Source organism: Lichenostomus cassidix, chromosome Z, assembly GCF_008360975.1.
Source record: "Lichenostomus cassidix isolate B80296 chromosome Z, HeHo_3.0, whole genome shotgun sequence".
In the NCBI taxonomy this organism is placed as follows: domain Eukaryota; kingdom Metazoa; phylum Chordata; class Aves; order Passeriformes; family Meliphagidae; genus Lichenostomus; species Lichenostomus cassidix.
Window position 1 is genome coordinate 64,777,820 of NC_139511.1, and position 13,778 is coordinate 64,791,597.

A 13,778-nucleotide genomic window follows, 5' to 3' on the forward strand; every position below is an offset into this window, starting at 1 on the left:
GAAATTATTTACAGGGCCAACAAGCTAGATCATATTTTCCTAAAAATCTTAATTTGCATTGAAGACTTAGATATGAAATTTGATTTCAAGCTTAAAGTTGGTTTTTGTGCATGCATTCTTTAAAGCTAAATCCTTCATGTTAATTCTTACGGGATGTTATTTCTTGTGTTAGCCTTTAAACTATAAAAGAGGCCATTCTGCTTCATGCTGCTTGTCTCTGAAATCTGGGGTACACCACAGACTGCTGAGGGTACCTTTCATAACTCATGTAATTTGTGTCTCAGATCCTACACTGTGTCTCAGATCCTACACTCAGATCCTACATGTGTGTCAAAACACACACATGTGCTTTGTGTCTCAGATCCTGCACTGTTGTTAGCTCATAACCACCATGAATGCATTTTGCTTGTAAATCTTGGTACTATATTGTGTGTTCTGTAGTGATCACTCCTAAAAAGGACAGCGCTTCTTCAAAACTGGTACAGTGGAATTGGAGGGTGGAATAAGGAACAGGAGTTGGTGAAATGGACAGCTGGGCTGACATGGGGGAAGCCAGGCTTTGATGTCAGAGATGGACAGGACAATATAAGGAAAAAGGAGAGGATAAGAGATGAAACAGATGTGGAAAATATGTGCTATGATCTAATAGACTTTTGGATAATGGTGTTGTGAAAGGAAGGAAAACAAGCAGTTAGAGATTATTCTCAGCAATGTTATTGAAGTGTAGTAAGTATATGCTCTGGATTGTATGGCATACTACGTGGGATTAGGTTTATTTGACCAACAAGTAGTCCTTCAGAAAGCACCAGCTATATAATGTGGTTTGTTTCTGGCCGCAAAGTAGATACTCAGCATTTGCATGGGTGTTTCTTCTTTTGCGTGAAGTTCCAGTGGAAGTGTTCCACAAAAGTTTATTTTACTCAGGAACACTGTATTCACTTGTTGGAGTACCACAACTAATTTGCAAGTATTTCAGTACACAGTTTGACTTTCACAACTGATAACTTTCTTAAGTATACGTTTATCTTTATCTCACCCCTCTTTTAGTCTTTTAGTGAAGTAAATATGAAAAAAATACAAGCTGATAGCAAACCTCATCAGGATGTAGAGCTTCCCTGTGCAGAGATTACTTGTGGAAAGCTATGTAAAAACACTGAAGTATTCTGTGTCCTTGCAGAACTACTATTTGCTGTCAGCTTTAAAAGCTGTCAGCTGTTTCAGCCAGTGCTCTTGGTGCTCTCGAAGTCATAACTTGCTCCTTCATTATTTGAATCTCAAACATGTTTTCTCAGTATGTTTACTAGAAGTCTTGTTTTTAATTGTTGGAATTACTTGTAGCACAAATGTCTAGCTATGGATCAGTGGAAGCACACAGTAATTTGGATCAGTGGAAGCATTGCTGTGTGTGCATATATACATGTGTCAATAATGATTAAAAAAAGAAAACCCAGATGGATTCTCTATCACGATCTGGATTCTGGCATGCAGGGAATGTTTTTCTCATTACATATTTCTTGTACACAATTGTTTACCTGTGGAATGAGAGGAATTGCCTTCAGCTGTGGGTGACTGCTTTTAGCTGTGGCTGGAGTAGGTGGGGGAGATAGGTCTTCCCGTGTTGTATCTTGAGTAAGAAGTGGCAAAATGCTGCTTGGGGCATTCAAAACAGGAGAGCTACAGATGAAGAACTGTCTGTCTAGGGGTTTGCATGGCTTTCAGTGGTCATATATGGGAAGTGCTTGCATGCTTAGCTTCAACAGATGGCCAGAGGGTGAAGACTACCGAGGTCCAAATGTGTTTAGTTGTTTGTGGAAAGGAGACAGACTTACTTCTGCTGCTTCCCTTTCTTTTGTTTCTGTGCTCATCTGACCTGTTGATGAGCCAGTTCTGCTAACAATAGGCACTAACAACAAAACCAAATGTAGGACAAGTACATACTTCCCAGCTGATTTTACAAACCAAATTACCTCACCGGGTAGTCAGACAAACCCAGGGATAAAGGAGTGGGTGGGTGACTATGAGCGTGTGACTGATTAAAGGGACGTTGAGCAGCATGAATTGAAGTATCAGCAGGCTCTTCAGTTAGTGGTAAGATCTGTGTTGCCCCAAAACTTATATTCATTATGAAAATAAAGTTGAAACAGAGTGGAGATGGTAGCTGAATTAACATGTTTGTTCCTACACAAACTGAACTGACTCATAGTGAGTTAATTTTCCATACAGGTCTTTACCTTCTTGCTGAAAAGAACAAATTCAAAATGTGGCATTAAGAGAATCTAATGTATTTTAATACCCTCCCTAGGAAAATGAGTGCAGCAGCATGGATTCTTCAGCAACACTCATGGCTTGAGGTCATGTACATATATGCTAGGTCATATCCCTGGCATATATGTATCAAAACCACCTTTACTATGTTTATGAATTTATTATAGAAATAGTAATGTTCACTTTCAAATAGAATTATTCTGGAGGCTTAACTGTTGGAATCTGTTGGATGTTGTAGGAATTGTGCCTATAATAAACCCTTCAGTGTCTGTGGGCTTTTGTCAACAAGTGAAACTGGATTTTACAGGGTGATCTCAGTGTTTGTGGTCTCTAATCCATTGTGATGCAATTTGATTAAACTTCTAGCTCCTTTCAGAAGATAACCAATTTTAACTTGTAACCAAAACCCAAACCACTTGTTCGAGATGATTTGCCTTTAAAACCTGTTATAAAATGCTTTATTGCATTTTAACAAATGTATGCAAACTGAAAGAACTTTGGGGTCAAATATTTCTTTTCCTTAGTTCTTATCTGCCAACACTATCTGCCAACACTTTGCTACTCATGGCAAAAAGTACGAACAGTATGTATGCAGGAGCAGTAGTTTTTATATGCCTTATGACATCTCCCAAATAAAAGGTACTGGAAAAGCACCTGGCTAGTATAACTGCTTTACTGTTCCGTGGAAGTGATTGTTGGCATGCAGCTTTCTGAGCAGTGTTGCATGTAGCTGGACACAAAGAGTGATTGTATAAGGCAGAGCTGTTAAAGGCACTTGTAAAACCAAGGTTTAGCTTAGAGCTACCAGTGGTTAGGAGACAACACTGAGGGAAGAAGAGGTGCATGTATTTGTCCTCTGAATGCAGAAGTATTCAGCTTAAGCCGTAGTAACGTTTTAGCTAACTTTTTTAGCTGACGAACCTGAACTTTGGTTAAAATTTACTTCTCCAACATCCACACTTGGAAAACAAAGGCAGCAAACTGGGGATTGTTTTCTCTATTAGCTGTCAGCTGTAGTTATGAATGTCTTTCTTCACACTGCCACCACTCTCATAGCTTTTCTCTCTTTTCAGCCTATCTTGAACATCTCTGCTGCTCTCATGAAGTGGTTTCCTGGTGGTTTTAGCTTTGCTGTGCAGCCTTCAAACTTAGTTCTAGGTCTTCTGAGTATTGAGAACAAGTGTTTATATGAATGGCAGAGGCTGTTTATTTTTGTACTCTCAGGGGCTTTTGTTTCTCTGTATTTAATCCAGCAGAATTATTATTGCTTATATCTTCTTTTGATTGCTTGCCTTGAATTGCAGTATCTGACTCTGGATGCTGGTGACAAACTAAAATTAGCTTGCTTACTGCTGTGCCCCCGGGGGGGTTTCCAGTTAACTAATGGTTTTCCAAGAAAGACTCCAGTGCATGCAAAGTGATTTGGACTTGGAGGAGGAAGTTCTGAACAGGCTGAGCAGGAAGGGTGTAGCGTGTCCTCTAGTTTAATAGTCTTTTGGCTGGAGATTTTAGCCCAACTGTCAGTGCTTAAAGACTAGAATAAGTGACACACAGAATTTAATGTGTTTGGTTTGTGCAATTTGGGTCCAAACTGAAGGATATCCTGTCATCAATTTTTACCTCTTAGCTCCAAGGTCCTGACATACCTTTTCATATGTTTGTCATGTTAGTGCTGGTTAAGTAACTTTTGTACTTTGGTTGAAATAATGCCTATAAGAAAATCAGAAGCAGGGAGTTATTAATGAAATTTGAAAAACCAAAGGGTATGTTAGGAAAAATAGCAAGTCATACATGGGAAAGCTTATGAATTAGCTGTGAAAGGATGTTTTAATACTAGGTTTATGCTTATCCATTTAGGTGTGCTGAGAGAACTTAAAAAGTATTGGTAATGTTTTATTTCTGTCTGTTACTTACACAAATAGTGCATTTTTTGTGTGTTCACAAAGGAATGTAACTGACACTGTGGATGTCAAAACACTTGATTATTTAGCTAGTAGGCTACTGACATGAAGTAGAAAGATCACATTGCAAACATACTCTTCTTAAGTTTAGGAGGTTTTCTTTTGCCTTAATTTTAATTTGCCAGGATGTGAGGAATTAAATTGGGATGGTGTAGTTCTTTACAGCATGTGTGAAAGGTATGATCTTTGCAAAGCAATAATTACTCTTTCTCTCTTTAGGAAATACACATAAAGGAGCCTGTAGAAAAGGAAGTAAATCCTCGCTTATTACCAGGTACCCATTGTATATTACTAGACTTAAGTAATAAAAATTAGTGATTAATAAACAATACTTAAATATTTCCATGTCTGCAGCAAACACTCATGTGACATCAGTGTCACAAGTAGTAAAGTACAGTGTTTGGTTTAACAACCTGTGCAGATTGAAACGTTCTTAACATCTGTATCTGCATGGGGTGTTGAAAACTCTATACAAACTAATACTTTGTAGAGTACAGTGTCCTCAGGTAAGCTGTATGTGGAGAACTGTCTATACTTGAGTTTGCCCTGTTTCTTAGAAGTTAAAGTTGGGTGGGTATTTGTTTGGAACTGAAGACAAGAACTAGAGGAAATTTACCTTCTAGTGGCTTTGCCTATCCTGGGAGTTACTGGGGCCTTCCAATGTTTCTTTCACTGTTGAGATTTTCTTTTGTAATGTACAATTATTTCTTTTAAAAAAATAATTCCAAGATAAGGAACAACAAAATACAGGTAAAAGTTTACAATAAACTAGTATTCTTCTGTTAGGTTTCCTACACTTTTTAGGAAGGACCAAGAGTCTGTCCAACCACATCTATTAAAACTTTACTTTCTTAAATTTGAAGTTCAGTCCCTGTGAATTCTAAAATCAGGACTTAATTGACTATTATTTATGCAGACTTGTGTTTGAGACTTTAAAATCCCCCTGGGAGCTGTATGATAGTCAAAGCTATGAAAAAATAATTATGAACAACCTGAAATAACTGGCTCAAATGTGTCAGCATTCTTAGAGTTTAACAGGGAGGAAAATTGGAACAATTTTCAACTTTTTTATTGACTACTTAAACTGCTCTTGTAAGGTTTGGGGGTTTCTTTTGACTACACACTTGAATGACTGTTCTTCTCCTGCCACTTGGAGTAGGCAATGACACAGGTGCCTCTGGTTACAGAACTCCTAAACATCTGCAATTCAGGCCTTCTGGAATAACATTAGTAACCTGGAAGGTTCTCAGTGTGCTGATTCCAGGAGCTGCCTCTTAGTGGTTTTGTGTAACAGTGATGAAATATCTTTAGGCATACAGTTCTGAGAAACTGTCAGGAAGTTATTGGTGAGTTTGAGATAACAATTTAAATAATTCAATTGTAAATGTCAGTTAATGTTGCAAGTCAGTGTTTGTTCTCTTCAGGTGAGCTGCTGCTTTGTGAAGCCAGCACAGTGTACAAGTATATGCAAGAAGATGGGTCGAATCGTGGCACTTATGGAAAACTTGTGTGCACAAACTTCAAGATTTCTTTCCTTGATGATGATTCTGCTTCAGATGATAATGTAAGAAAACAAGTCTTCTAATTATGACTAAACAGGCTCTGAATAAGTAATCATATCTTTCCCTTATATAAATATGCAGAATGAACATAAATGTATAATATTTCTTAATGGGTACAGACGAACTTCAACAAATGTGCATCTGCTTGATCCTTCTTCAAGCTCTAAGGACTATTTTAAGCAAAGACAATGCAGGCATTTGTGTGGACACTTACATTAGACATAGTTTATAACTCTTTATATTTTGTGAGTTGGTCAAGCTTAAATTAAAAGAACCCGTTGCTTTGAAAACAAATCAACAGTTTGTTTCAAGCTGATTTCTGACTCTTTGTCTTGGTAGCGTTTGTCGAAGTGTTAATGTCAAATGTAGCTCTGATGATGGATAACATCTGCCTGATTTGACTTTGGCCTACATCTGCAGAATCATTTCAGGCTGTACAAGACTGAGTAAGCTGATACTCAGCGGAAATGCTCTAAAAAATTGCGTGGCTCAGTAAAGCTCTGAATTATTTCATTCAAAGTCAGGTGTTTACTGAAAAGATGTAAAAACCTAGTGCTGTTGAGCTTGAAAACACTGAAAAAGCTAAAAACTCCCCAAATCTTAAAAATTATTTCAGTCTTTTTTGGTTTAGGTGCTCCAATTGAGCTGTTGGAGGAGAATGGTAATGCCACAGTTCTTTTAATAAGCTTAAAGCATTGAAACAGTTTAGTCAATTTTAGGTGATAGAAGTTGAAGAAGAGCCTAGTGGCTCCCAAGTTCAAGGTGATCTTGACAGTGAAGGACAGTGAGAATAATATGATTTGACACATGTTGATTGTAGTCAGAAGTTTCTTGGGGTAAAATTTCACAAAATTTAAACATTAAATTAAGGCTTCTGCAGCCAAGTACAGATTATTGGACCTTCTGGAATTAGTTAAGACAAAGCTTCAGAATATTTTGACGTAAATCTCAAGTGATCCCTCTAAAGTTGGTAATGACCATGCTAATTTCTGTTCCATTGCTGGCTTTGAACCTTTGGTTTATAACATGCCAAGTCAGCTATATTTCTTTTAATGAAAGTTCAGTATTACCTACCTGGTTTAGAGTACTGCAGACCTGGAAATAATTTGAATAAGGTTAGCTCTGTTCACAGTAAAATATAACTTGCTGATGTAGTGTACATCAGCCTTTTGATAATACTATTGAAAATAATAGTGTTTAATGGTGTTATCACTCAAATGCCATTTTTAACTGAATTCATGGGATCGTGGAAATGAAAGTAATTCCAAATCACTTCAAATTTGGTTACACATTAGATAAGGTATTTGGGTTGTGTGTGTGTGTCTTCATTTTTCCTGGTGATAAATCTCACTTCAATGTTGGAATGTTCTTGGGATACTTGTTCTTTTAAGAGACTTTGTATTTCGTGCCAGGTTCCCATAGCAAGGAAACTTGTCATAAAAGGGCTTGGATTACATGAAGTTACTGTATTTCCTGTTTACTGCAGTGGTTCTAGTTTGAAAAGTGACTCTCAATAGAAATGCATGCTTTGAAGCTATTTGAAAAATAAAAACTGTACCTACATATCAAGCATGGCTGAGATTAAATAAAACTATATATCTGCAGTTTATAAACTATGTCTGTGTAACTTGCATTTGTCTGTATTTTAATAGCTGTTCTTCATTGTTCTGCCTTACACAGCTTATAAGAATAAGAAGTAATGCTGATATTAAAATAATGTGTGGAAAGCCTTTACTTGGGAGAAGGTGCTACTGCAGTGTGACATTTCTAAGGCTCTTTTTCATGTTTCTAGGAGCCACAATTTAAGAATAAGATTGTAGGAGAAAATGACATAACTCTGCAATGCGTAGATCAAATATATGGAGGTAAGTCAGCTTTCTTCCCCTTGGGGACTTGGAGTGCTGGTGCACCTTGTGCAAGTGCATCCTTTTTAGAAAACCAACAGATTTGGAAAAAGCAGCTGCAATTATATTTAATGATGAAATGACAGATAAGAAACTTGTCAGAACCCAGTCTTACTCCTCAAGCTTGTCATATTAATTTTCATTTATTTGATTAAGATAATTTGATTAAGATAATTTGATTAATTATCTTGCTGTGACAGACAAAACAATTCCTTCAAAATGCAGTGGTTCAAAGCAGGGAATGTACTGTGAAAAGTACATGTGAAATTTGGTAGACAAGGATCTTCCAGTGTATCAACTATTTCTGTAAATATGGATGTATCCACTTCATTTGAGTAATAGCAGGACAGGTACCAAATTCTCAAACAGTTCTATTTGTCTAAGGGAACTTTGTTTGGTGAAATTTATAATGCCTTCAGCATATTAAGGAGATAGAAAAGGAGGTTTTAATTGTCAAGTAAATTAAGGAGTGCTTTGCAACAGGGCTTAGAGGTGTGTCAGTATTGTTGAAAAAAGGTAAATGATAATGGGGCTGATCATTTGTAAGTAGGGAAAGGCTTTATTGAGAAGCCTGATCTTGTACTAGTTATGAGTATTCAGAATGTTTGTAAATGGTGGTGTGGATTTGTGAAGGAGTAAACTGGGGCAGACCAGTGAAGCTGGTTATGAGACACTGTTTAGTTTCATATACAGTGGCCCAGCTGGCAGCACTTGAAGTTGTGAAATGATGCATCCTCAAAGAGAAATGAGCAGAGGTCTGCCTTGGGGACTTCATGGTGGTTAAAAAAATAATATTTTTAAGGAACTTAGAATGATCTCAGATGTTTGGGGACTTCCCCCCAGGGAAAACTACTAAATTGTTCTTTATGTATGTTGAAACTTCAAACTTGCTGTGCAGTCAGAATGTGAACAGAAATAACCACTGGGCAGGTGGTTTGCTGCAAATTTGGATTTTACCTTGTATGAAGTAATTTGATGGGTTTTAAAAGAAAAGGATAGTAATTTGATGAGTTTTAGAAGAGAAGGTTGAGTGTATTAGTACAAGAGCTTGCCAGCATTTGTTGTAGGGTGCTTGTTTTTTCTTGCAAAAACTTGGGCTTGAATTAGTCTCTTGAATTCTGAAAAGTCAGGCAGGGGCGACTTTATCAACATATAACAAGTACCTTTTTGATATTTACTTAACTTTTTAATTTTGCAGTTTATGATGAGAAAAAGAAACTTTTAACAGGACAGCTGAGAAAATACCCAGAGAAGTTAATTATCTACTGTAAAGACCTTAGAGTATTTAACTTCTGCCTGAGATACACAAAAGAAGAGGAAGTGAAAAGAGTAAGTATAGTAACTTAATTTGCTTTTCTATTTTTAACTTGGTGTTGGGTGTTTAGTTGTGAGGATGAGGGAAGGATGAAATTCACTCTGAAAGATCCCTGAAACTTGAAGAGTTTTTCTGATCACTTCCTGCAGAGAGAAAAAGTAGAAGACTGATTTCATTAAACATCATTATTCATAGCAGTTAAAAGATAGGTGCACTATCTCTTTAAAGAGAACTGGAACTTCAGAGTGCTACAGGAAGTTAACTCCAGCTCAGGCAAATTGTAAAGCTGTTCTATTTATGACATGTAATTTCATAATATTTTAGACTTCAATATAGTGTTACTTTCCTGATAACTTCAGTTTTTTGACAAGTTAGTAAGAACTCCAAGCTCAGAGTCTACTAAATTAAGTATGAGTAATTCTGGAGGCTGAACATATATAATACTTCTTAGGCAAAGTAGGTACAGTGTCTTGCAGACAACAGAGAAACCTTCCTAAAAGTCGGGTTTCAGCTGTTGGGGATAGAACCCATTGGTTTTATTTAAAACCTGGATAGAGGGGTTGCACTTTTTTTTACACTAATAGTCTTGGTGTGTGTTTAGCCATTGATTTTTGGTCTTTTCTAGATCGTCAGTGGTATAGTTCATCATAGCCAGACTCCTAAGCTGCTTAAACGTTTGTTTCTGTTCTCTTATGCATCAGCTGCTCCAAACAACACAGGTAAATGTTTTTCTATTTTTGATCTGTTTGTTGCATAGTTAGTTCATTAAGCACTCTGGGAGGCCTATTAGTTGTGTGTATGCTTGGCTTATGGCTCTCTCCTGCTGGCAGGTAGCCTCAAAAGATTAATTTTTGTTTTGTTGTACGTTGTTAGGCATGTTGCTAAAAACCTCTAAAATTGCCTGCTGTTGATTTCTGTGCCCTTCGGGAAGTTGCACAGAATTTCCAAGCAAGAGCAGCATCCCTGGATTGAAAACTTACTGTGACTAAAATGTACAAATGCTTTTCATGTGGTTCATCTAGAAAGTATTTTATCAATGTGGTTTTTCTGTAGTACTGCTGTGAACTAGACTTCCTGCTCTTAGTTCTGGAATTACTGCATTTGCAGTGGCATCTTATCAGAAAGTATTTGCCTTTTTGCTCTTATTTACAAGCACTATGCTTCTTCTAGGCAGTTGCAAAAAAAGCATAGGTTTGCAAGGCATCTGACTTCCTCTTATATCTGACTTATTGCATAATCTTCCCACTTGATAAAACTTGGCTGAATAATACAGTAAGCTGCAAAATTCAAGATAAAAAGTTGTCAGTGCACTTTATAGCGTTCCATAATTCAGACTTCAGCTGAAATAATAGTGCTGTTTTGAATTAGGAGCCTGAACCTTAGTGCACCAGCAACACCTGTTCTTTCACAGAGGGAAGTTTTGACATACGTGAGGTATCAAACACCGACCAAAATATGTCAAGGAATTCCATGATCATTGAGGTTAGAAAAAACCTCTAGAGGTCATCTAGTCATGTTCCTGTCCTCATGCTACTATTCAAAGTAGCGTTAACTGCAGCAAGCTTAGTCACGTCCAGTTGGGTTCTGAATATCTCTAACTACTTAGACTCCAAAGCTGTTCTGATCATTGTTTGACTCTCCTCCTAGTGAAAAATGTTACTGTTATCTATAAGAGGGATTTACTGTAGTTTAGCTTGTGCATAACTGCCTCCTGTCAAGTCACTGAGTCTAAATCGGTCTTCTGTATGCTCCTGCCTTGCTTCCACCCGCAGTGTTTATACACCCAGGGAGATTGGCCCCTGCGGGGCCCTCTTTTGTTCAGGCTGAGTGATCCCAGCTCTGCCTCTCCTCAGATCAGGTGCTTTGAGCCCTTTGATCATCACAGTGGGCCTTCAGTGGTCCTGGTCCAGGAAGGCTGTGCCCGTCTTGTCCTGGGGAGCTCAGCACTGGGCACAGCCCTCCAGCTGAGAGCAGTGGTGACTTCATTCAGCTGGTACACAATGGATTTTCTAATGCAGCCTGGGAACACATTGTCTGTTTGCTCCAAGGGCACATTGCTGGCTCAGGTAGTTCCTGCAGGCTTCACCTGTAACTGGTGTTCTGTTTCAGCTACAAACAATGGCAAGACTGCAAGCTTTTCCAGGCAGACACTGAGCGAATGTGAGAGAAGCCTACTCTTTAAAGCAACATTGGAATGCTGTCCCACAATTCTTTCATATTTTAATAGCTATTGTCAATAGTAAGTGGCTAGGTGTCATTCTTTAAAGATAAGCCAAGTAAGACTTTAGAAGTGGGGTTTTATGCCTCTTACAGTCTGATACCTCTAAAATCCTGTTTCCAAGAGCTCATCAATAATGTTCTGTTCCAAGCTGTAAATTTTTTATCTACCTTATCTTCTTACAGTGGAAAGTTTCAAGCTGCCATTGTATTTTCCATGGAAATTACAGTTGTTTGGTATTTCAGTGTTAGCTGGGGTTGTAAGATGTTAATTGTGACATGTGCTTAAAACAGCTGGCATTATGCCATAAACTATATGGTTATTATACAAGATTTGAGGCTAAATCAAGCTGCTGTCCTAACTATTGCTGAGGTGACTAAGTAGAATTACAGGGAAGGTTCTCAGTTGAAATTATTGAAACAGAATTGATATAATTAATTTTCTGTGCTTAATGGGTGCCTGAGATGTTCTATTCAATGCTAAACCATTCACCATAAAAGAATGAACCCTAAGTGAAATACATGATCTGAAATTTTTGTAGAAAGGTTTTTGGTATGATTGTTAATTCTGCATTTGAACTACAGTGTTCATACCAGTCAGCTGCATTAGTATAAAATGATACTTGCTGCACAGTATCCTGGATTTTGGGCTGGATGTGAGGATAGCCCTTGCTGTATGGAAGTTCCATAACAACTAATTAGTTTCTGCAGGAGAAACTGTTCCTGAGTGTACTAGTCCCAGCAGTATTTGACAGAACACTGCTGCTGTTAAAGATCAGGCAGAGGCAAGTGTGGTGTAAAAAGGCATGATATCTTTGACTTGAGGCTTTCTGTTCACAAGAGGTTCTGCTTGCTTACCTTAATGGCAACTAACAGGTTTACTTAGGAATGCTTTTGTGTTAAGAGTTCCTGATCGTCTGTAAAGTTAACATTATTGATTTCTAACAGATGGGAGAAACCAAACTGTGATGTTTGAGACACTTGAGGACTGGCGTGATGAGTTGGAGCGAACCAAAGGGAATGTGAAGTACAAAGCAGTGACCACCAATGAAGGCTACAGAGTCTCTGAAAAGTAAGCTTGCTCTTGTTAATAGTGAACTTTGGATTTGTGAAAATCAGCGCTGCGTTGATGCTGGGGATTATACAGTTGTTTAGGGCTTTTTTAGAACCTGGTTTCCATTTTTATTTATGGAATAGTTGGGTTTGTAATCTCTGGAGGTAATCCTGCGCAACACGTGCCTCAAGCAGGGTAAGGTCAACATTAGGTTCAGACTGCTCAGGACCTTAGTCAAATCAAGTTTTGAGTATGATTAGGAGTACAATAGAAAACACGTAGGTTTTGAACCTACACTTCTGTCAAACTCGCTAGGATGACCCTTTCTTGGTCCTGTACTTTTACTCTGGTAAAATTTCAAGTTACATGCACTGGAGATTTTCCACTGTTTTAGCTGGGACGAGGCTGGGTGGGGAAAAAGTAACTGGTTTAAAGTAAATCTGCAAAATGTGCTGGTGGAAGTTAAGTTTTGTTGCCTTTAGGAGAAGGTTAGCTAAGAGTTTAGCTGGGTAGCATTTACTGGTGAGTCCTTTAGTGTATACACAAGGCCTTCTGTTGTTTCATAGTCAAATCTTGAAAGGTTTCACATACCTAGGAAATTATTATTTCAAAGTCTTAACTATTTATTCTAGAACTCTGTCTTTGGGAGACCCAAAATGAGTTTTAAGTGCTTACCTTTGTTGCTTCTCTGGGCCTTGAACATAAATAGTGTTGGCTGATGCTGGAAATCTGTGATATATTAAATGACATTTTTGAATTACGATGTGAACTGCTTAACAGGCATGGAAACAGAACTAGTAATTTAATACTGCGAGGGTATCTTCTGACACAACAAAGCATGAGAGAACCAAGGTGGTATTAACAATCAGTCTTAGAGGTTACATTTAATTACACCTTTGCAAAGGCAGGGGAATGTTGCAATGAAAATAGTGAAGAGTTTAAGGTTGGGGAAAAAACCCTTATTCAGCTGAAAATCGAGGGACAGCTTTGTGGACAATATAATTATCTAATAGAAAAGATTACTGTAGCAGAGTGAATATATAATTAGAATTTGGGCTAGAACACTCACCATCATTAAAAGGAGCTTGGAAATGGTACTTCAGTTTTTGAGAACAAAAAACTCTTACTTGTTATTTTAGGCTGCCTTTGTATTTTGTTGTTCCCATATGCATTTCTGAAGAGAGTATCTTGAAGTATGAAGGCAGAGGCATTCCTGTAAGTATATGTGCAAGGCTGAGGGTAAGAATCCTACTGAGATGGCAGAATTTCAATTAGCATTTCAGATGTTATTGCATGTTGTTTCCAGAACTTGTTTTTAACAGCTTACATCTATACCTGGCCTTCTACAGAAAGGAAAGAGATGTTGGAAAGAGAAGTGCTTGATACATCCTGTGTTTCACTGAACAGTGTAATATGTAGCAAACATATATATAACATATACATAACAGCAAAATATGTATTTACTGTTTACAGTTCCTATTTAATAATGTCCTATAGTCC

The 13,778-nt window shown here is 37.7% G+C and overlaps 1 protein-coding gene across 4 annotated transcripts in view; it reads left to right on the top strand.

The window, feature by feature from the left end:
• The window catches only part of MTMR12 (myotubularin related protein 12), a 33,269-nt gene that overhangs the window by 3,399 nt on the left and 16,092 nt on the right, over positions 1-13,778 (top strand). For all 4 annotated transcript variants that reach the window (XM_085043537.1, XM_085043534.1, XM_085043536.1 and 1 more), the window contains exons 2-8: positions 4,446-4,500; positions 5,651-5,790; positions 7,581-7,653; positions 8,891-9,021; positions 9,633-9,726; positions 12,173-12,296; positions 13,418-13,493. In XM_085043537.1, coding sequence (XP_084899663.1) covers positions 5,692-5,790; positions 7,581-7,653; positions 8,891-9,021; positions 9,633-9,726; positions 12,173-12,296; positions 13,418-13,493 — 597 coding nt within the window. In that variant the 5' untranslated portion in view covers positions 4,446-4,500; positions 5,651-5,691. The remainder of the gene's footprint in view (positions 1-4,445; positions 4,501-5,650; positions 5,791-7,580; positions 7,654-8,890; positions 9,022-9,632; positions 9,727-12,172; positions 12,297-13,417; positions 13,494-13,778) is intronic.